The sequence below is a fragment of the Sander lucioperca genome, chromosome 11 (genome assembly GCF_008315115.2).
Source record: "Sander lucioperca isolate FBNREF2018 chromosome 11, SLUC_FBN_1.2, whole genome shotgun sequence".
NCBI classification, from domain to species: Eukaryota; Metazoa; Chordata; class Actinopteri; order Perciformes; family Percidae; genus Sander; species Sander lucioperca.
In genome coordinates, this window is record NC_050183.1 from 21,112,601 (window position 1) to 21,135,692 (window position 23,092).

The following is a 23,092-nucleotide window of genomic DNA, read 5'->3' on the forward strand; positions in this document are numbered from 1 at the left end:
CCTCAGATCCAAGCATCAGTGGTTGGTATAAATCTGGCACTGTGCATGCACATATGAGTGTTTTGGCCTCCAGACAGCCCCATGTTGTGTTTTGTGTCCCTGCAGGGTGATGTTGGGCCTCCAGGAGCTGAAGGGGAGCAGGGACAGGAGGGAATGAGAGTAAGTAACTGCAAATAACCCACTAATCCCTTCCTTCCTTGTGTTTGGGTAAATCTAACCCGGTCGTATATTTACTCCCCCTCATTTTGATGAGGATGTCTAATCCCCCGGCCCGAAGAAAGCAGAGCGATGGAATTGTTTTTGTCTGATGGACTATAAAAATAGCACTTGGACTGCCTGAGACTCATCTTACTGTTTCATCCACAGAATTCAATTCAACATTTTTCTAACAAGGTTGCTGAAACATCAAACCCCAGTGCATTTTTTACTTATTTCAGTTTAATGGATGAAGGAAGAATTAGATGATGTCTGAGAAACTGTCCATTCTGCCCTGAATTCTCTCATCTTGCCTAACTGCCTACACTTGGACCAAAGATATCTGAGATCATATGTGATATTTTTAACATTCTCCACAATACAAATGTACAGGGTATTTTTTTGTTTTATTAGTCACTGATTACAATTACTGTACATCATAGTTTCTTCTGCTTTATGGCACGCATGTTTTAGATGGTTACGTGATTCTTTCCTTTGGCAAAAGAAATAAGTCGTCTCCACAAACTTGACATGTTAAACCAAATCTTAGCAGAATTTATTCATGAGTGGTCATTTGGCCACTCTAGTCAAGACAAAATTAAAAAGTAATCTGTTCATTACTATGTTCCGATACCGATAGTAGTATCGGAAAAGCCTCCGATATTGCCTAAAATGCTGGTATTGGTACTGGAATGTACGGAGTTTATGCAGCGATCTGATACCACCTAATTAAGCCCTGAAGAAAATGTACTTTAAAGTAGTTCATTTATGTTCTTTTTCCATTATGACTGTCAAACTGGATAATAAAATAAAGTTCTGTAGCGTTCATTGTTTGCGTTTGTTTCACAAAACGTTTAACCTGAGCCAGGCCGTACAACAAAGATAGAAATCACATCCATACTGGGATAGTAGTATACAATAATATCTATGACACACTGGTATCGGATCGGTACTCGGTATCGGCCGATACGCAAGTTCAGGTATCGGAATCGGTATCAGGAAGCAAAAAATGGTATCAGACCAATTTTTAATTCTTGCTCTACCCCTTTTAATAATCTCCTGACTATAAGAAAAAAAACGTAACACCCCCTTAAATTCTTGTTTTTGCTGACCTCTAGTGGTTTCCCTTCTCACGTTGATGCAGTGATGTACAGGTGATCTTCAGTGACATCACTGCCCGGTGTGTTCACAGATGTAACACTGCATCCTTCTGACCCCACCCAACTACACCCATCAGTGATGTTGGCTGTGGTCAGAGGTGAAACTGCCTTCAAAAGTTCAACCAGAGAGGGCAGTGAAAGACTGCTTTTTAGTCTGGTGTTAGGTAGTCTATATCCTTGACGATTGCTCTGGTGCCGCAGGAAATTCCGCCGGATGCATGTATTTTCGCCGATGTCCATTTCCTTCCACTTTCTTTGTGTTGAAATTTTAAACTCCGGTGGATTCATTAGGGGTTTGGTTATCTACTCCTCAGATCTCTGCAGGGTAAATTCAGACAGCTAGCTAGACTATCTGTCCAATCTGAGTTTTCTCTCGCACGACTATTTTGCAGCAGCTCCGAGCAGAGCTTAGCGCTGCCCATGACGAATGTGATTGGTTTAAAGAAATGCCAATAAACCAGAGCATGTTTTTCTCCCATCCCAGAATGCCTTGTGGAGTAGCCAGACCCTCCTCCGCGCCACAGCGTGTGGATGGTCTGGCAAAGCGAGACTAGGTGTTAGGTTACCCTGTAACTCTTACATGGTCCCTCGTTATGGCTTTGACAGCTGCATACATTGATGATCTTGGACATTATGCATGTTCTATAATTGTGCACTTTAATCGGTTGATTTACCCAAATTATGAAAAATAAATGTTTTCATGTACCTTTAGTGATATCTAGCTGTGCAGATAGTTTAACTTTAATGGGCCCAGGATCGGAGATGCTAACATCAGCAGCAGCAACAGCTCCTTCCAGAAACAGTGTCCCTGTTACTAAAGATGCTCAATACGTAGAATCTGCCATAACGGAGAAAATAACAATGTCACAGTTCTCACATTTCTCTTTGTTTTAAATGGTGATGTGTTTGTAGGGTCCTCCTGGTCCCCCTGGTGAAGACGGCCCTCAAGGAAAAGATGGAGCCAAGGTAAACAAGACATTACTGACAAAATCAAGCATGTAGCCAAAATGAGTTATGGATTTGTTTCTAGCAGGCCTCTCCATATGACGACAATAATAGGGAGTATTTAATGGACTCTGCTCGCTTTAGGTCTTCAAAGAGAATAGTTAAGGATTTCAAAAAGTTAATTCAAGTCATACACTGGATATCACACCACAATACACTTATCGACTCAATTTCACACTAGATTTGGGGATATAAATATATATAATAAAGGAAATGAAAATAAAGCCATTCCTCTAAAGCCATTTGTCAGCTTCTGAACACCACAGCTTGTCTGACCTAATGACCGCTCTCTGTTGGTAATCTGAAACTTACTGAATTAAAACTGAACTGTCTTTCACTCGGTTTTCCCCGGTTGTGTGCCTGTCTTTCTCTGTGTCTATCACACTATCAGGGTGAGCCTGGCGAGCGTGGGCCAGTTGGAGAGCCAGGGGACAAAGGAATAGAAGGAGACCCTGGGCTCACAGGACCACCCGGAGAGCCTGGGAAACAGGGCTTTCGTGTAAGTTTATATTATGTTTCTAAACAGCCAGATGCAACAATTTTAATAAAACAACCCTGGGGGGCAATTAACAGAAATTGCTGCATATATTTATGTTCTGATTGACTCAGAAAAGACACACTTGCATGCAGTTAAAGTAAAAACTAGATCTGAATAAAGGTTGCAGTAGATTACAGTTTATTGAGCAACTGGTTCCTCTGGTTTTCCACTGTGGTTATTTATATGAGACAAGAGATTGATGGATCCTAAGCATACAGCAAATGATAAGACATGGCAAAATGAATTGCCCTCTTAGAATTTTAAATACATGCAACTGACGGAGCAGATTACAAAACTGCTCTTAACCAAATAATGCCTTATTATCCCACTAGGGGTCAGCCTTCTCTTCTACAAAGCCCTTTTTGCTATTGTGGCAGTGGAATTTTATAGATTTTGAATGTTTAGTCCTGCATGATGGATGTCAGTCAAAGTCTTTGCTAAGTGCTTGTTTGCTTTGAGATCCAGATTTATATATAGGGGTTTAGGGGCAGAAGGGTCACAGGGGTCAGGAAGGAAGGCAGCTTCAGGGCACATATTCAAAGCTGTGTGAGGAAGTTTTACAAACACTCAGTCCAGTTTCCAAACATGTGAGCTGACAAATCTGGTTTTAAACGGCATTGTGGACTAAAGATCAAGGAAAAAAATGCTGTAGCATCAGGAACCCGGGTTGGTGTTTCATGCAGTGCAGTTACAGTATCAACGTATCAATGCCTCTGATTATAGAATAGATTTGTAATGTATGTGGTAATCATTGAATGGATCTCCTGTTACAGGGACCAGAAGGAAAACTAGGGGCCCCAGGGAACAGAGGACGACACGGAAAGAAGGTAAGGACCTTGTTCACCACCACTTTTCCAAGTACGTTTCCCCCTGCAATGGAACAGCAGAAAGCAAGAGGACACAGTCCAAGGCCCTTTGGCATTCAATTTGTTCCAGAGAACCATTGAGTCATCTTGTTTCAGCTGCTTGAGCTGTCATTTGCATCAAATGTAAAGTTGACAGGAGTTCAGAGAACATGAGTCAACTTGAGAAGGAAACAAGTGACTGCAGCCAGCATTAAAGTGCTCATATTATGCTCATTTTCACGTTCATACTTGTATTTAGAGGCTATATCAGAATAGGTTTACATGGTTTAATTAAAAAAAAAACACCATATTTTTGTTGTACTGCACATTGCTGCAGCTACTCTTTTCACCCTGTGTGTTGAGCTCTCTGTTTTAGCTACGGAGTGAGGCATCTCACTTCTGTTCCATCTTTGTTGGGATTCGCACATGCGCAGAAGCTAGGTAAGGACTACTAGCCAGTCAGAAGCAGAGTATGAGGCCGTGCCATGCTAGCAGCTAGGCGAGCATTATAACATGTTACAAAGTGACGCACGTTCGTCACGGAACGTGCACACAAAAGATATATAACACAATAAAGGAAAGGGAAAAAGCCAAAAAGCATAATATGAACACTTTAAAGATAAATTGCCTTTTGAGCTAGTATGGATTTGTTTTCTTGCTGAAGGACGATTCGGACAGAATGGATAGCTTCCTGCTGTCAAAAGAAGTTGAATGCCGACTTTCAACTTAAACGATAGTCTCCATACTGGATTTTTGTCATTATTGCGGTTTGTCATCCTCTAATGATATTCTGTCTCTTTCCAGGGAGAGAGAGGTCCTCCAGGTCTTGTTGGTGAGATCGGCACACGAGGAGACATCGGCCAGCCAGGCGAGCCGGGTCTGAAAGGTGCCAGGGGAACTCGAGGCACACCAGTTAGTTCCCATTCTTCCTCTCACTTAATCCTGTCTCAGAATCATACTATGTACAGAGATAAGTGATCGTATTAGTTCAACCAAAGTCACATTTAGTCATCATCTTTTGCAGTCAATGTATTGTTAACAGGGCTTTATATGAACTTTTTTAATCACCAGCCAACACGGCTAGTACATTTTTGAAGTTACCAGCCAATCAGATTCTTTTCACTAGCCAAATGTTTTACTAATTTCAACAAATTTGAATATCTTTACTGCTTAATTTCATCCATAATGCACGCTAGGCATGTAGCCGACGGTTGTACGACACATCACGACATAGTGTTCATGGGAAATGGATTACTACAATAAGCAGGGTTGCCAGATAAAGACTATGTTTCCAAGCCAAACGCACACAAAAACGCTCAAATCTCTGGGCGGAAAACAGACCAATCTGGCACATTCAAACTAGTCTATATCCATGACGTTCCACTTCCAGGATTGCTCCGGTGTTCCCGGAAATTCCTCCGGATCACGTTACCTTCCGCTTCTTCGTGTTGGCATTTTAAACTCCGGTGGATTTATGAGGACTATGGTTAACTGCTCCTCAGATCTCTGCAGGGTAAATCCAGACAGCTAGCTAGACTATCTGTCCAATTTCTGTTGCACGACTAAAATAACTTTTGAACGTACACGTTCAACCAAAACAAGTTTCTTCCCAAGGCTATTTTGCAGCAGCACCGTGGCTCCGTCCGGCGCTTAGCACCGCCCAAGACGATTGTGATTGGTTTAAAAAAATGGCAATAAACCAGAGCACGTTTTTCTCCTATCACAGAATGCTGTATGGACTAGCCAGACCTTCCTCCGCAGCACTGTGGATAGCACTAGATTCAGACAAACGCAGTGTCTACTAACTTTACAATGTTACCTGCCAAAGTTTATTTTTACCAGCATTTGGCAGGTTGGCGGGTGTTAATTTAAAGCCCTGATCATTAATTTCTTTTTTAAAGGAAGAGAAAAGGTCTTTGGGGAAATGTCAGAAATGGTCCTTTTCTCAGCCGACTAGAGGGGCATGTCAGTGTTTGATTGACAGCAGCTGGAAGGCTGCCAGAAGAGAAGGGAACACAAAGTAAACTAACTCGGCTGTAGCTACATGTCATGGGCTGACGGCTAGTTGTTAGTGTATAGAAGAGTAAGGACCACACCAACATCTTACTGGACTGAAGTGACATGCAGGTGCATTTACTTGCTGGTTAATGTGCTGTAGCTGAGCAACTAATTAGCTATCTTTCTAACTGCAAACTGATGTTAACAGTGCACTTTTCCCGGTGAATGTTTGTTCGGTCGGTCGCTCGTTCAGCAAGGTTTGTAACTTCTTGATATTAATGAACGTCATTCAAGCCATTGCCAAATGAGTTGCTACAAAGCTAATTAAGACTACCAGCTCCACACAACTCTCTGTATTTCTCAGTATGGCTATGTTCAGAAGATTGTGTCATCTGGCGACTTTCGTCACTTTTGTTGTCATTACTTAGAATTCCTCACGGGGGTAACAGCAACTACGCACTATAGCTTTAAGAAGGAGATTTCTTGCAGGGGTATTGTTCAAAGTCTGTGGCTCTTCGTGTAGCGGGCAACCATTGAATTAATACAAATCTAGGGGGCATCATCATAAAACAAAAATATATAGTATATAAATTTCTCTCTTTAAGTTTCTGATTTTTTTCTTCTCAAAGGAGAACACAGGACAATTAATTTACAGAGGACATACAAATGAAATGTGTAGGGAATAGTGAATGTGTGAATGATAGAGTGGCTTCAGACACACTTTGAAATTTGAAGTTAATCAGGGACTGCTGCATGTTGTTTTCTCTCAAGTAGTTCAAACTAGTAAAGTGGTTCATATTTTATTATTATGTTTTATGTAAAAATAACAATGTAGTTACTGGTAACTTAAAACTGGAGCCAACTGGACTGATGTAGTGGAGTAAAAAGAAGCCTAAAGTCTTTCTCAAAATTGTGCTTAATGTAAAATACTTATTATTACATTGTTGTTATGTAATACTAAATGTAATGTAATTGCACATTAACAAATCCCACCTTTTGTAAATTCCAGGTAGGAGGTTTGTAATTGTATACTATGACAAGATGTCCCAAAAAAAAAATCAAAGCTTTAAATGCCCTTCTTTGTTCTGAGCCTGAGAGACAGCAAGAAAAGACAAAATGCCAAGAAGAAGGCATCCATTATTGTCTTCTTTACAGGGAAAGGCAGCTCTCTTCTCAGCAGAACCACTAAGACCATGTTGTGATAGCTGTGGAGAAAAGATTTATATCCCTGTCGTAAAACAACTCTGGGCACAGAATTCAGTTTTTATTTGTGTCTGTTCTAGGCCAAGGTTATACTTAGCAAAAAAAGATAAATAAACATCGCTAGGACTGATTCACCGTCTTATTTTGTGTTCATTTTCTGCATTGCTTCCAGGGTCAGCCTGGAGTCATGGGGATAGAAGGGCAACCAGGACTGGCAGGATACACAGTGAGTATCTCCTATCTGTTGTTTTACGAGATCCATTTGCCAATGTACACATACATATGGTACAGTTCTTACTGTATAGTTTAGTAAACCCTGACTGGTCTGGAGTTTTGGCTTAGCACATCCCACTTTGCTTACATTCTTTGGTGGTCTATCTTAAATTGGAGTATTACTAAGTTATCTAGATAACTTTTTTTAAACTTTTTTTAAAAAGTAGCCATTTGAAGTGTATCCATCAAACTTAATCCTGGTTCAAGGAACTTTATACATGCTTCAGATACAGATCTCGACTCAACATAACTGTTTTCAATCAAGCTTACTCACCTCCCCTGCTAGCCTTGTGCCGTAAGCCTAGCATCTGCTGTAGATATCCTGGGTTTGAGTCTGGTGGACACATCATCATTTCCCGTTACTCATTACTGTTAATTATCCAAAATACAAGGGAAAGAAATACACAAATAACCACAAGAGCAAAGACAAGAGGTGGAATTTAACATGGTGAAGTCTACAAGCTAATTTTTCCAAGCAACTCCACAGGTGCTTGGTGTTTATATTAGGCTATGAATGGATCTACAAATCTGGTCTGTAGCTACAATATTTTGAACATGCAAATAATGTATATAAGATTATTATATTAATATATAAGAAAATTATCAAATATGCAGTAGGTCTCCAATCCTCCTTTTCAAACTTTGCTTAAATTCCCCTAGTATACATAGAGGGACTTTTTAAGTATCCTACTTGTATGCTGGGTGACAGTTGGCAGTACTTTTAATGCATTGATCCTGAGACACATTTTAGTCATTAAGTACTGTTTTTCATACGGCTCAAACTGTTGGGTAACAGCTGCGTAACTGTTGTAAGTGCAGTCCTGCGAAAAATCACTCGAGATAATCCTTGGAGGTGGAATTAAACATGGTGAAGTCTACAAGCTAATTTGTCCAGGCAACTCCACAGCCTGGTCAATGCCAACATCAGTGGGCTTAGGTTGCATAACTTGAACAGGCACCTCAAGTTTTTTTTGTCGCTTTTAATGAATGTGTATAGGTGTGTACTGCATGAAGGCTCTCAGACTTGGTCACACTTCACTCAGGTTGCTGAGTGATTTCTGAGTCTGTGCCAAAAAAAACAAATCCTTAAGTGAAAGAATTTAAGAGCTTCTATACAAAGAGTTGTGTTTATATTAAACAGTTCTGATTAATATGCTGACAGCTGAACTCATGTTTCTCCAGGAAACATGCTGTAGCCAGTAGAAGTATGGTGGCTTTGTTTGGCTACAATAATGCGCTTTTCTTTTTTTTTAGGGTCATCCTGGCAAGCCTGGGCCCATTGGACCACCAGGGCCTAAAGGTGAAAAGGTAATATGATACCTGAACTAGTGTTTGAAAATGAATTATTTCACTGTTTTAGGTTTTGATGTATTTCAATGTACTGTCGGGTTGCAAAACCTTATGTCTGCATGTGTGATTGTGTGTGTAATGTTTTCTACATTCCAGGGTTATCCAGGCGAGGACAATAAGACCCCAGGACTGCCAGGGCCCTTAGGTGAACCAGTAGGTCTTGCTTTCCTTTAAACTCTCCTTTCTGATCCCTAACACTTCTTGCTCTGTTTAGTCCAAGCCAGTTAAATACCGGATTGACACTGGAAGGAAAAGTTAATCCCGATCAACTCCTGATCTTAGCACCAAGTACACACATTTTGTATCCCACCAGATTGATAATAATGTATCAGTGTTTCTGTTCTTAAATCTGTCACGCATATGGACCCCTGATTATCAACCTGTGTGGCTAAGATCTTGACTGTTCATTGCAGGCTGCAGGAGTATTAACAAGCTAAAAATGTTTGGCAAGGGGTTTTTACACTTCAGGGTAAAGCTTAAGCTTAGCTTTGTTTGTCTTCTTATATTCAGTCATAATGAAAATATACGTAGGTCTCATCACAATGAGCACAACTGTTCTATTGTTAAAACTAAAACAGGCTTCCTTACTGTGCATTTATACAAAACATGTGTCTCTGACAAGGGCAAAAGTTACAGTGAGGGCCGTTTCTCACCCTAAGTTACCTCAAGGATTCTGCATCCAAGATAACAAAGTCATTCTTAGACTAATATCAAAAGAGGATCAGGACTTATCAAAGAGTCTTAGCAGCTTGGGAAAGCGCACAGTCAGTGGTGGAATGTAACTAAGTACATTTACTCAAGTACTGTACTTAAGTACAAATGAAGGTACTTGTACTTTACTTGAGTCTATTCTTTTCATGTCATGTTCTACTTCTTCTCCACTATATTTCAGAGGGAAATATTGTACTTTTTACCCCACTACACTTAATCTGACAGCTTTAGTTACTAGTTACTTTACAAACTAAGACAAAACATATGTAGTTTATAAAACACGATGTTTTATTATAAATTAAACTACCCGACCATATATAGGCCTACAAGTACAGCTGAAATGATTAGCCGATTAAACACTTAGTTGACTGACAGAACTGTTTTGATTGTTTCCAGTTTTTTTTTCAAACATGTATTTATTGGGTTTTCATTTTCTTTACAACATAAACAAACACAGCAACAAAAAACAGAACAGACAGCATGCACAAATAGCGCACACAAACATAGCGTATCCACCCCCCACCCCCCCTCCCACAACAAAGGGATCACAACAGTTATGTTAAATTAATACAAAATCGAGATGATAGTAGTATGTAAGTATGTAAATGTATGACAAATTCTGCATCCATATACACATATAATGCACTAGAATACTAAAATTATATATGTGCACATGAGCACGGATTTACACAATAATGAATAAACATAAAATATGCATTGAGTGCTTTTACTTTTAATTCTTTAAGTACATTTTTCTGATGATACTTACATACTTTTACTTAAGTAACATTTCCAATGTAGGACTTGTACTTGTAACAGAGTATTTTTACGGTGTGGTATTACTACTTTAACTTAATAAAGGATCTGAGTACTTCTTCCACCATTGCTCACAGTTATACAGAACCGTGACTCTTATGCACTTTGAGACACATTTCTCAGCTCTGGATGTGACCACAGAGACAGGCCTACTAACAATCATGGTTACTGGAAGTCGACACAGGTATAGATAGCAGCCTACCATATGAGAGGTATTGGATTATCAAGTTGGCACAGTATCGCAGTACGTAGCATGAGCAACACAATGATAGCCTGTGTCTTGCTGCAGCCCCTGACCAAGATTGGCTGAAAGTAAGGTTCAATGTGAAATGATGCCTTCCCATTTGATTCCAGGATAGATCCAGACTCATAGGTCACATCTATTCAATATGTTGTGTGTTGGTCTTTACGTAGCTGCTCAGCTCAATTGAGGCTTTGTGGGCATAAATGAAGGCATGCATGTACAGTATGTGTGTTCATGTGTGTGCATTTGTGTCTACATAGGGGCCCCCAGGAGAACGAGGAGAGCGTGGAGAGCCAGGGGATGAAGGATATCAGGTAGACCAAACTATTAAATCATCATCAGACATATCACACACTCACCACTCAGTGTGCTTGTCTACTTGATTGTTGTTCGTACTCTTTTGGTGCTCCAGTGAACACTGCTCTGCTCATGTACTGTAAGGGCAGACCACACATGTGGGAGAGGATTACCACATTCCCAGCAATAAGGCTGCGGAAATCTGGTGTTTTTGTCACTTTATGCCTCTCAGTCCCAGGCTTCTTTTCACTCAAAAAAGTAAACACACACTTGGTGTTTATATTAAGCTGTGAATGGATCTACAAATATGGTCTGTAGCGACAACATTTTGAACAGCCAAATGCTGTACAAAAGTTATGCGATTTAGATGATATCTTCTGTTCTATCATATATCTACTTATCCTAAATTTGTTATCCCAGTATATAATTCTAATTATAAGAAGATTATTATATTAATATATAAGAAAATGATCTAGTGTGCCATAGGTATCCAATCCTCCTTTTCAAACCTTGCTTAAATCTCAGTACTGATAAAGATTGAGAATTAGAGAGAACTATAATTATATATTAAAATATTTTTCAGGGCCATGTTGGTACCACTGGATCTCGTGGAGCTGTTGGACCGCAAGGCCCACCGGTAAGTCAATAAATGTCTGTAGTACAGTAGCTACAGTATATAGTAATAGTACTATATATATATATATATATATATATATATATATATATATATATATATATATATATATATATATATATATGTGTATCAGCTTTAACATATTTTTAGTATGTGCAGTCAAATCACTGTACCAGTGGCTTTGTACCCATGGTGGAGCACATTAACTATAAACAGTGATGTAAAAATACTGAGTTTTGGAGAAAACAAAACAACACACTGACAAATGTGCTGTTCTTAGAGAGACTTGCCAGTAGTGGGGCTAACTATGTGAAATATGTCTATGTGTTTTGGCTAAGGGTGAGACAAGAGTAGGGCATAGTCAGAAAGATTAGGAGCTTTTCTGTGTCCTAAGTAGACAATTTGGCATCATGGTGTGTCCACACAAAACTTAGGAAGCAGTGTAGATAAAATGTAATTCCATTCATTACATTATGCAATTTGACAAGCCAATAATGTTGTATTCCTGAAAACCTGTGAAAACCTATTTCCACTTATTTCATCATGTAAACAGAGTATGGATTCATATGACATCGTTTTTTTGTTTGTTTGTGTGTTTGTCTTTCTTCAGGGATCACCAGGCCTCCCTGGAGAATCAGGCCCAAAAGGAGAGATAGGTGCTCCGGTGAGTCAATTCAAATCCCCATAGCAAGAAAATCAAACGTACAGTACATATATGTACATCGTTTCACTCATGTATACTTTACTTTACTTTATTCTTTATTCAGGACACAAAACGGTCCATAGCACAATACAAAACATAGCAAAAGACAGACAAATACAAGACAAAACACATGCAATAAGAAATGACTACAACAGTCAGAGTTCCACATATACACAAAAAGAGTGTTTAGATATTAGCATATGGACTAAAACGCCAATGGTTCCTGTGTTAATGTGATAAGTCATTGAACTTTTAACACAGTCATGTTCAGCCACTGCCAGCAGGGTTGGGTTTGGTTGGCCTGGGTTTATAAATGACTCCTTCTGTTTGCTGACAGAATGAAAAGACAAACCACAGACATTTGGCCAAAGCACCTTATATTTTTTTTACCTATTACCAGATAAGCACGCTAGTACAAAGACTCTGTGACCTCTGTGGTGGAATTTTAGTAAAGGAAAAAAAAACGAAATTCAGCGTACATCCTTGTATTCGAAACCAGGGGGTAGAAATAGGCTTTGGACTACAGAATGAGGAGTGGAAAAAACTAGCGAAGTATAGTAATATACTGTACATATCCATTTGTTTAGAAACATTGATAACTTAACAGTTTGCCACTGTCTGCCACACAGGATCTGCTGTATTTCCGTTTCAAATTTACAGCTTTGGTTCCTTGAGGGATATCTTTCTAGGACTGTACATACTGTACATATATGACTATATCAGGGCCTGGAGGTCAAATATGAAAAGCAAAAGAAATACAGATTTTTCTATGTATAGAATAAATGTATAAAGTTGATCTTATTAAACATGACAATATAATCTAGAATGTGCTATTATTAAAAAAAGCAGTGGATGTTTCCTGTTAGTGTTATACCATATATTTCATTTAAACACCTCAGTGTGATTTAACCTAATGCCATTGAGTTACACAGTTATACTTAACCTATACAGTTAAGTGTGTTGTATATTTCTTTGGCTGTCTGGAGTAAAGTATAGAAACAGTCCTGTATGGAAGTGCGTGAGCTATATCTGAATCTGAATCAGAAATCAGAATCAGGAAGGCTTTATTGTCATTGCATAGGAATACAACGAAATTAGTTGTGACACTCAGGTGATGCATTCCAACATAAAAAACATAAAAACACAAGACAAAGGACATTCAGTGGTTAAAAATGCGATAAATATAAAAGTATAGTAGTGTAGTATAACCTTGTGTGTTTTTGTGAATGCTGGTGTATGTTTTAGTTGTAATGTGTGTGTTTATCCAGGGCTCAGCCGGAAAGAAAGGATCAAGAGGGCTGAGTGGAGCTCCTGGCATCGAAGTGAGTATCACATCACCTCAACCAAATGCATGGCTGAGAGGGAGACAGCAGCAGCAGTAGTACAATTAAGAGCACTTTCCACTACGATTAGCTGTGTGATAACGATGCAGCTCGACATTGGGGAAACAGCTGACTGAGTACCAACAGAGCATTACCAGAGCATTGCATGTTTACAAATTAGTTACCATCACTGCATATACAAAAGGTGAGAGAAGGCAATAGTAATGAATAGATCATGTAACTTAAAATAGCTTTGCCGCTATCCATCATTAGTTGATATATTGCATGGGTCACCAAATGTAAGCAGCAACAGTATTGTATTTCCTTTAAATGTCTAAATATTTCCATGTGTTACTGTTGGAGCCATTACACAACTTTATTGTGTTTTGTTTATATACCACGTTGGTTATGCTAATTAATCTGCAGTTTTATGTTTGAGCACTGGGTGGAGCATTGCCTTTGGGAAGGCATATAGGTAATTAACAGCCAGGGATACACATGTGTGTGGCTAGGGGGGAAAGCAGACAGCTTTTTACTGAGTCAGGTTTGCGTTTCATTGTTAGATTAGTGTGCAAAAGAAAATAAATGGGTCATAGCACCAAAATGCAGACAGATTGAGGACATTGATTATTGGCACGCAGAACACGCATCCAAGCAAGTTCTTCCCTGGTCCCACCTCATTGGCCTAATGTAGGAGTTGGTAAAAGACTCTACAGTTACTTTCAAACTTTATTGATCTGTAATTTGGTCCTGGCAAATATTTTTTTTTGGCTGAGGTCTGCAGGTATGCATCTCTTTATCTACAATGGAGAATTCAGAGGAAGAATTAGGGAGTAGAGACCTGGTATGGTAAGAATAGTGATATTGTGCTCATGATAAGTCTGTAGATGCTCCTCAGGCTGAGATTGAGATTGAGTGACATTGTCACTGTTGGAAATTTTCCAGGGGTCACTTGGTGTACCTGGACTCGTGGGAATGAACGGTTACCCAGGGCCAGATGGTCCCCCAGGACTGACTGGCTTACAAGGATTTCCCGGAAAAAAAGGACGACAGGTAACCAATGACAGTATCATATAGTCAGTAATGTACTTATCTGAATATAATTGGGTGTAATTTTAATGATCTACCCGTTTTGGTTTAATCCAAAGTAAAAGGGAATGTAAAGAAAGTAATGAGTAAATGAATGGCTTCTCTTCCTTTTTACTTTCTTAGATGCAAATCTCATTTTGTTATTATCTTTGGTTAAATCAAAACCCTCCCTTCTTACCAATAAAGACAGGAAAAGCTGCAACCTCTATTCTTCCCTCTGTGCTGTCTAAATAAACGGCCGTATCAAAAAGTTACGCACTAAAGCTTTAAGCAATACTATATTATATTTGTAGGCCCTTTTAGCTAATCATATACAAAGTATTTGTCAAATATATAAAAGGCAAAGCTCCCTGATATGTTTCACATATGTTATGTATATGATATGTTCACATTTGAAAATTACGAATCTGACTATGTGGCTGTCACTCACGCACAGAGGAGCTCAGTTATATGCTATGTCTCAAAACATCCTTGCTCAGCACCATAGGTCACAAAAGGGATTTGCTTGCGTAACTGAACCTTCAAGAGGACCTTTCCTTTACTGTACTTAGTGCTAAAACTCAGCAGTCCACACAGGAGAGGTGAAATACAGCTACAGACAACTTAATCAACTGACTGTTTTTTGTTTGTAGCTGCATTAGATTACCAAGTGCCTCAGGAGACACCATATAGACCTCAATACCCAGTCAGCCACCATGCAAACTTGTGCCACATTGTCCCCTTAGCACAGGGATTTTTATTTGACTGCATCTGAATGCCCAACGCTTTCCTTCAGCTGCTACCATCTGTAGAGTTAAGACTGAGACATACGGCTGAGATTGACTAATCATTAAATGCCTTGTTTGATTTGATTGGCTTCTTCTGGTTGCGACTGCAGTCGGTTTATCCAAATAAGTGTGCAGCCAGGGTGGATTGGGATTTCATGCATGGATGTCTTTGTCCTTTTCAGCCAAAAGTTGGAAAGCCAAGTCCTTTCTGTCTGGCTTTCATTTACATAATGTTGTGTGAAAGTCTAGTCAGTCTAATTTTGGCATCATGTTTTTCATTTTAACTGAAATGATATGGTTTCTGGCAGAGTGAGTCCTATAACTCTACGGCTCCTAAATCACACAAAATACTTATACTGTATAATTTGAAAGAAATACGCTAGCTGTGAATATAAAATGCATGTTTAATTTTTATTCACAGAGACCTTTTCTTATATGTGAACTGTTTTTGGAGATAGAAGGTTTTCTTGAGCCAATAGTCTGCTTCAGTAGTCTAGACCTCTTAGGGTGGTCTTTTACTACAAAGCACCCGGGGCTACTGGAGAGGTCCGCTATTTTCAATTTCACACTACGTGCTTCCATAGTAGGAAAGACACTGTAATATGGCTTTGTTCTGACTCTGCTGGCAGGCTGCAGAGTCCATGCAGAATAATCCTCATACTGTCTGTTCTTGTTAGTCATTATTCCCATAATGATTGTCAATTATCTTCTTACTCATTATGTTCCTCATTATCTGCTGCATATTGATTTCACTACACATTGCCAGTTGGATGCATTTTCAAAGTGAAAATGGAAGACTTTTTCAAAACATAGATTTGGATCATTTCTGCTTTATTGGACAGTGTAAAAGTGAGCAACAAGAAAGAAATGCAGCAGAGGTCATTCTCTGAGAGGGGCTGCAAAGCAGGTGCTAGAGGCTCCTGCTTGTGGGTTAGCCATTCAAGAGAAGAAGCACAAACATGTGATAACATCAGGAAACTGATGTTAACTAGTTTGTTTCAAGAACCCTGGGAAACACTAGGGCTGGGTACCAAACTCAATACTTTTTAGGCACCGACCGAATTGCCTCTAAAGTATCGAGTATTGAAAATAGCATCTTCATTCAGTACCTAATTTCAATACCTAACGAGTAAATCTCCTCAGCGTCAGTGAGCCAATAAGCATGCAGCATGCTTCTACCAAGATCTAATAATGTTTGTGATTGGCTGTCTAACATTACACGTCGTAGAGGCAGGCAGGAAAAACTTGATGTTACACAGGCTCATGTAGTAGGAGCTGAAAAATAATTGGTATTGTATTGGTATCGGTACCGGTATCGAACATTTTTTAATGATACCCAGCCCTAATTATTAGTTAGCTTAGCCTAAAGGATTAAGAACACCTGACCAGTGAGTGCTGTCCAAAAAAAATTAAAAAGTAATTTCAATATGTCTGTAATGCAGAAGCTTCAGACATATTTGTTAGGAAGTAGACGTTTGTTGGCTCAACAGCAGCTCTGACACAAGACTGAGACAGCCAAGTGTCAGAGACTGTGTGTGTGTGTGTGTGTGTGTGTGTGTGTGTGTGTGTGTGTGTGTGTGTGTGTGTGTGTGTGTGTGTGTGTGTGTGTGTGTGTGTGTGTGTGTGAAGGTTGGAGGGGTCAGTTTGAATTAAAATCTCTGACTGATCTCATTAAGCTGATATACAGTGGCTTTTTCTTATGCAAGAGCTTCCTAGCACCTGCAGGTTAGGGGTACGGCCATTAAACCTGGCTTCTAAATTATCCGCTCTCCTCACAGTGATCGAAGAACAGCCCTATGTGAGGTGACGACCCACTCAATCTGTTATTCTAATATCACTCGCTCCCCACTGCCTCACCACACTGCTGATGGAGCAGGTAACCGCTGTGGTCTGTGGTATGAAAAAGCAACTCAGTGATTACTTAAAGTTACTTAAAGAGCACACTGTCAAGAAATATTATAACCAGGAGAGGCCAGCGGACTTCAGCACTGTGGTTTACAGCTACATCATCATCAAAATTGAAACATTGAAAAGAATTAAAGCTGATGCTGTTTTTTTGGCCTACTATATGTTTGACATAGCCTGCCATGGACTGTTGAAAACTTTTCCCTGTTATTGCGTTCAAGTATGCTCCAACATCAGAAGTTTGAGTTTAAGAGCAGCCTTTAAATGCAAGTAACATCCAAATTTACATTGTCCTCTTCAACATCCATGTGTGCTTTTTGGTTAACCACCCTTATGAGTAAAAAAATATCTTTAAAAAAATGATTAAAAAATATTTTTTATATTTTTCATAGTAAAAAAATTAACAATCATATTCTTTAATTGTCATTTTGTTTTTAAAATTTTATTGACACCAACTTTGATTCAGGGTCAAACAGGCTTGGTGGGACAAGAGGGACCTGCTGGACGTCCAGGTCCCAGGGGAGAGATTGGACTTCCTGGACCACCTGGAGAAAGAGGCCCGCCTGGTCAGAAGGTAAAAACGATAATAAATATTGACCTAATGTATTTCTTCTTTTTTTTTAAATTGTAGCAGTATGTCTCGACAGAACAAAAAAGTCTCCGGTGAAGAAACATTTTCCTAAGTTGTACTAACTTTTTTTTAAACCTGACCTTTGTGGGTTCAGGGAGAACTGGGACTGCCAGGGGACAGGGGAGCCTCGGGAATCAAAGGCATGGAGGGGGCTACAGGTGACCAGGGCAGGAAAGGTGACCAAGGACCCAAAGGACAACCAGTGAGTATTAAACAGGCATTTGTGATTTAAAGCAAAAATCCAAAGCTTTAGTGCGTATCTTTTTTATATTAATGATCGTCTGTTGCATTCAAGCCATTGCCAAATGAGTTGCTACAAAGCTGATTAAGACTATCAGCTCCACACAACTCTCTCTGTATTTCTCAGTATGACTATGTTCAGAAGAGTGTGTCGTCCGGTGACTTTCGCTCATAGAAATTTGAGTGAAGATAATTACCTCTTCTGAAGAGTCCATCATGTTATTTTAATCCTCCGTGTCCTCCTTGGCTACTAGCAACTGCGTAAAGGAGGGGTGGGGGCACGTGCGCGATCACGGAAGGCTTGTATCATGTGGACGCGCCGACAATTTTGTTGTCATTACTTAGAATTCCTCATGGGGGCGATAGAAACTACACACTATAGCTTTAAAATAGGATTCAAGTAGATTTCCATACCCTGAAACAATTGTCTAACAATAAAAGTGTGGTAGATATTGGCACGTGTTTGAGTTACAGATCTTGCCGTAGCATTCACATATATAGTATGAACTAAAGTAAGTAAGTAAAGATTCAAGTAGAAGTTATCCACAAAAACACATTATCCCAACGTGTTTGTATTGCAAGATATATGTTTGATTCACAGATTCATACCTTTTTTTAATGGTTATTATAATGTTCTGTCTTTGACACCTGAACTGCATTTTTGAGAGAAGTCATAACTGTGTAGGCCACTACATTGCTCTTTTTAAATTGATACCATCGGGCTTTATAAGTGTATATACATTGTTTAATACCTCTCTAAATATAGCTTCAGGGGATTAGGTAGCCCATGTGCGTGTCTGACACTTTTCCACCCTGAGTGGTGTAACAAATTATCTGGGCTAGACCAAGAATGGAAACATTCCGCCTGGTAAGGCCAAGTTATGTAAGATCCTCACCCTCCAGAGACCTGAAAAAGAGGTGCTCTACTTTGCTTATGTAAATCCTCAAAGAAGAAGAAAAAAAGAAACAACATTCAATCCCTCGCTCTCCCCTCCCTCCATTAGTTTTCTCCATTGATGCTCGTGAAACAGAGAGCAGACTCGGGCCCTTGGGTCAGATCCCTTTACACTTTTCAGTGAATAGAGTTTCTCAGTCAAAATCGCTGGCACGAAAGTGGAGCTGTCTCGAGGATGTAGATGACTGGCTGTACAAACACAACGTGTCTGCCACCCTGGACGACCGACAGTTCTCAGACAGAGAATAGGGTACAGACACCAAACCAAAGTGTGTTCTTCTAGGAGGGTGTGCGAGTGTGGGCTGGGGCATCTGTATCAGATATAAAGACTTGTGTGCGCCCCAGTTCTTTTGAAATGGACAAGGACATTTTTTTTAAAGCCAACATGCTGTGTTTCTACTTTGTCTGGAGTTGTAGGTACACACATACACACACACACACACACACACACACACACACACACACACACACACACACACACACACACACACACACTGTATACTCTTACTTATCATATGATGTGTTTGTCAAATGCATACTAAATGTCAAAAGTGTGTCAGTGTGTAAAAGGCAAAGCTCTTTTGTTGCTATGATGTGATTGTCTTTTCTGCTTGCAGGGGGAATATGGGGATCTGGGAATGGTTGGCTTACAGGGCTTTCCAGGGCCAATGGTAAGAGACTTAGTAGCTAACCAACAGTTAAAAGAAAAAAAGTCCTCTAGTATATTGTCCCTGTATAATGACACACAGGGATTGACAAGACCTATTTTTCCTTCAAACAGGGGCCGAATGGTGATTTGGGATTGAGAGGCTTCCCTGGCCCGAAAGGCCCATTGGGCACTCTGGTAAGTTTAAATAGTAAGCACACAGCAGTGCTTTCTGTACTGCTAGAATTCTAATCCCACTAGTGAAATAATATATTAAAAGGATTACAATGTTCTGAAATATGCATACAGATGTCTTGAATTCCTCTGTAGAGCACACACAGTTTCTGTTGTAATCATTTAGGACACCCTGAAGTTTTGCTGGATGCATTGTAACACACCTTTCAGCAGTCTCACTGTTGAGAATGTGTAAATTTAGACAGACATTTATTCATCCTCAACCCTTCTGTTTGTTTCAGGGATTCACTGGACCTGTAGGCCCTGAAGGAATGATGGGCCCAATGGGAAAACCTGTAGGTTTCTGTGTGTGTGTGTGTGTGTGTGTGTGTGTGTGTGTGTGTGTGTGTGTGTGTGTGTGTGTGTGTGTGTGTGTGTGTGTGGGCGGGCGGGGGGGCGGGCGGGCGTGTGTATAATGACAATCACAAGACAATGATCAGTGAATACTGTAGAACTGAGAAGGATGTTGACACAATGGAAATAATGAGAGATATTTTATAACTTTCAATAAAATCAGTCCATTAACTGGCCATGTGCTAATTCAAGTGTATATAGAATACAGAGCGGGATACAATGCTGGATATGTTTTCATGTTGTTACGTATCTTTTCCACAGGGACCAAGGGGTCTGAAGGGAAGCGGTGGCGAAATGGTAAGATCTGATTCAAACCAGTAACCAAACAATGAAAGGTCTGTCAGACTGATTATGTGATAATGATTTATATTACATATGATTACATGCTGATATACCATGTGATTATGTCATGATTATACTGAAGAGTCAGACTTGAAAATGTCTTACTGAGAAAGCATTGCTGGGCCAGTTATAATGGCGCCACCTCAAAGCAGATTGTGGGTGTGAAAAAAGACCTACTGTAGATGACGAAGGCTGTGTTTAAATATGCATGAAAGCTAGCTGTGGTTCAGTGGTACTTTTGTTTATATGACTGTCCTCCTCCGTAGATCGGTATGGCTGAGTCATAGTGAAAGTAGCTGTTTTCACTGTCTCCCGGAGCTTGCTGTGGGGCCTTACAGTACTCTCAGACCCTCTTGTGTAAACAATGTTGAGGAAATGCCTTGTCAAAATGTTAGCATGGCAAACCATAATGCAATCCCCATATTCACTTCTATATCCCTGCTCCCACTCTGTAATGTAAACTGTAGTAAGATTCTTAGTTCAGCCTCTGTAATTCCCACTGCCACACACACACACACACACACACACACACACACACACAAACAGACAGACTGTGTACATAATGGCCCCTTCATTCTAGCCTTCTCTCAAACGCTGATGATGTCAAATATGTGCATACTCTCACATATATGGACATGAACTACCTGAAACCACCTGAGTCCAGCTGCCAGGGGTAGGTGGGTAGATAGAGAGATGGAGAGATAGATAGAGAGATAGAGAGAGACTTTATTGATCCCCAAGGGGAAATTCAAGGTCCCAGTAGCTTACAGACATCACACACAACATTCACATACATCACAAACAGGATGATAAAAAAGCAAATCCACATGAATAGCATGGACTGTAAAAGAAAAAATACTAAATAAAAAATACACATGAATGTACTAAGGGATGTATAAGCATGAGACGCTTGCAGTGACAGGGCAGGAACTGACCCTGTGATTCAGTATGAGAGTGTGTGTCATGGTGGTAGTGCAAATAGGTCCAATAATGCAAGGATAAAGTCTAGAGACTAGCTACTATAGAACAGTCAAATTCCTCCTGCTATTCCTCATAGCATCACAGAGAAAAGTGATGGGAGAAACTTAATCATGTTCCCTGCAGAGTCCCACTCTGCTCACTGTGATGCTGTACCTTGATTATCCAATACATGTTAGTTTTTTAAAGCACTCAGCTATCAGTAGACTGATTTTCTTTCTCACACCTTCAGGGGCCTCAAGGACCACAGGGAAGTCCAGGACCTAGCGTAAGTGTTAACCTCACTATCACATCTCAGCTTTATACTACAGTACGTGTACTCTATTAATGTAACAATACTACTTCACGTACTGTGATATGTCTAATTATGAAACATAGAGGATGAGCTTGCTTCAGTCCAGGCAGACTTTTTTTATTTGGGGCCAGAATGTATAAAAACTCTGGAAACAGGATGATTTTGGAATTATTAGTGCCATTGCCATATGAGATTTTAAATGATTTATTTGATATAAACATTATAAAATACGATGACTTAAATACTACTATGTTGCAAATGTATTCAGTTCTCTGGTTGCACACTCAAACATCTCCCTATAATGTATCTTCAGAGTCCACTGACACAGACATGGTTTGCCAGAAAGTGATCTGCCTGCAACCACAATAGGCTCATTTTTCACTGTGTCGAACATTTTGTCTTCTTCTTTCTTCCCACCTTAGGGACCCCCAGGTGCACCAGGTCCAACAGTAAGTGCTTGATGTCACTCAAGTAGATAGGATCAGCTAGCAGGCAGGAGCCCATTTTTGAGTTTCATGCAAAAGACATAAGGTTTGAACCAAGTTGCAGAAAAATTGTCCAGCTCTTAGGGTAATTTATTTAAAAAAATTATATTGTATGTCTTAATCTCTATACGTTATATCTTTCTTTCTTTTTATTCCTGTAACCAAAGATTTGTGACCGCCCAGGCTTCAATAGACTTTCCAAAGAAATAAAGAAAAGAGAGCAGAGCAAAGCCAAGATATAATAGAGTCAGGACAAACATTTCTTGTTTGCATATTAATTTTGCTAAACTATAGATGAGCCAATAAATCATCCATGTCAGTGATAAGACGTGCAAAAAAGAACATATTTATTCAGAAGCATTGACACTGTAGATGAATGATCAGCCTGTGATACTGATAGAAACCCTCCTCACATCTCTTATGTGTCATAACTTGTGGATAAAGTGTAGCTTTCTGCTATCTGAATGACCTTTAGCTGCTCAAACCCAGAAAAACAACCACATCAGATGCCTTTTTTTGTTTATACACATGCTGAGTGGAATATGTTATTCTTCCCCCTACTAAAGTCAGGAATTTCAGAGTTTATTGATGCAAGACTTATTTTACTGCTTTTCTCTGGTATTAAAGTGTATTCTTATTCTATTAAAGTTTTTTCCATAAACCAGATGTGTATTGAAACTGCCATGTTTTCTATAACCAATAAAAAAGCCTTTGGATTATAATCTTTCAGTTAAATAATGAACAGGGCACTGAATGTGTTATGTTTTCATTAAACTGAATATGTTGATATTGAATCCACAGAGGCTGATATATGATGACTCAGCAGACTACGGTCTATCTGACTCTAACGCTGCCTTCAGCACACAGGTAAGGCACT

General features: G+C 39.6%; 1 protein-coding gene across 1 annotated transcript in view; it reads left to right on the plus strand.

Annotated features, from left to right (window-relative positions):
* LOC116039115 (collagen alpha-1(XXIV) chain) overlaps nucleotides 1-23,092 on the plus strand; it is a 96,280-nt gene that overhangs the window by 70,289 nt on the left and 2,899 nt on the right. Inside the window, exons 35-56 of the mRNA XM_031283896.2 lie at nucleotides 106-159; nucleotides 2,268-2,321; nucleotides 2,752-2,859; nucleotides 3,672-3,725; nucleotides 4,548-4,655; nucleotides 7,117-7,170; nucleotides 8,472-8,525; nucleotides 8,664-8,720; nucleotides 10,599-10,652; nucleotides 11,219-11,272; nucleotides 11,880-11,933; nucleotides 13,241-13,294; nucleotides 14,240-14,347; nucleotides 17,522-17,629; nucleotides 17,781-17,888; nucleotides 19,499-19,552; nucleotides 19,663-19,725; nucleotides 20,004-20,057; nucleotides 20,377-20,412; nucleotides 21,668-21,703; nucleotides 22,153-22,179; nucleotides 23,017-23,082. Of these exons, the coding sequence (XP_031139756.1) occupies nucleotides 106-159; nucleotides 2,268-2,321; nucleotides 2,752-2,859; nucleotides 3,672-3,725; nucleotides 4,548-4,655; nucleotides 7,117-7,170; nucleotides 8,472-8,525; nucleotides 8,664-8,720; nucleotides 10,599-10,652; nucleotides 11,219-11,272; nucleotides 11,880-11,933; nucleotides 13,241-13,294; nucleotides 14,240-14,347; nucleotides 17,522-17,629; nucleotides 17,781-17,888; nucleotides 19,499-19,552; nucleotides 19,663-19,725; nucleotides 20,004-20,057; nucleotides 20,377-20,412; nucleotides 21,668-21,703; nucleotides 22,153-22,179; nucleotides 23,017-23,082 (1,419 nt within the window). The remainder of the gene's footprint in view (nucleotides 1-105; nucleotides 160-2,267; nucleotides 2,322-2,751; nucleotides 2,860-3,671; nucleotides 3,726-4,547; nucleotides 4,656-7,116; nucleotides 7,171-8,471; nucleotides 8,526-8,663; nucleotides 8,721-10,598; nucleotides 10,653-11,218; nucleotides 11,273-11,879; nucleotides 11,934-13,240; nucleotides 13,295-14,239; nucleotides 14,348-17,521; nucleotides 17,630-17,780; nucleotides 17,889-19,498; nucleotides 19,553-19,662; nucleotides 19,726-20,003; nucleotides 20,058-20,376; nucleotides 20,413-21,667; nucleotides 21,704-22,152; nucleotides 22,180-23,016; nucleotides 23,083-23,092) is intronic.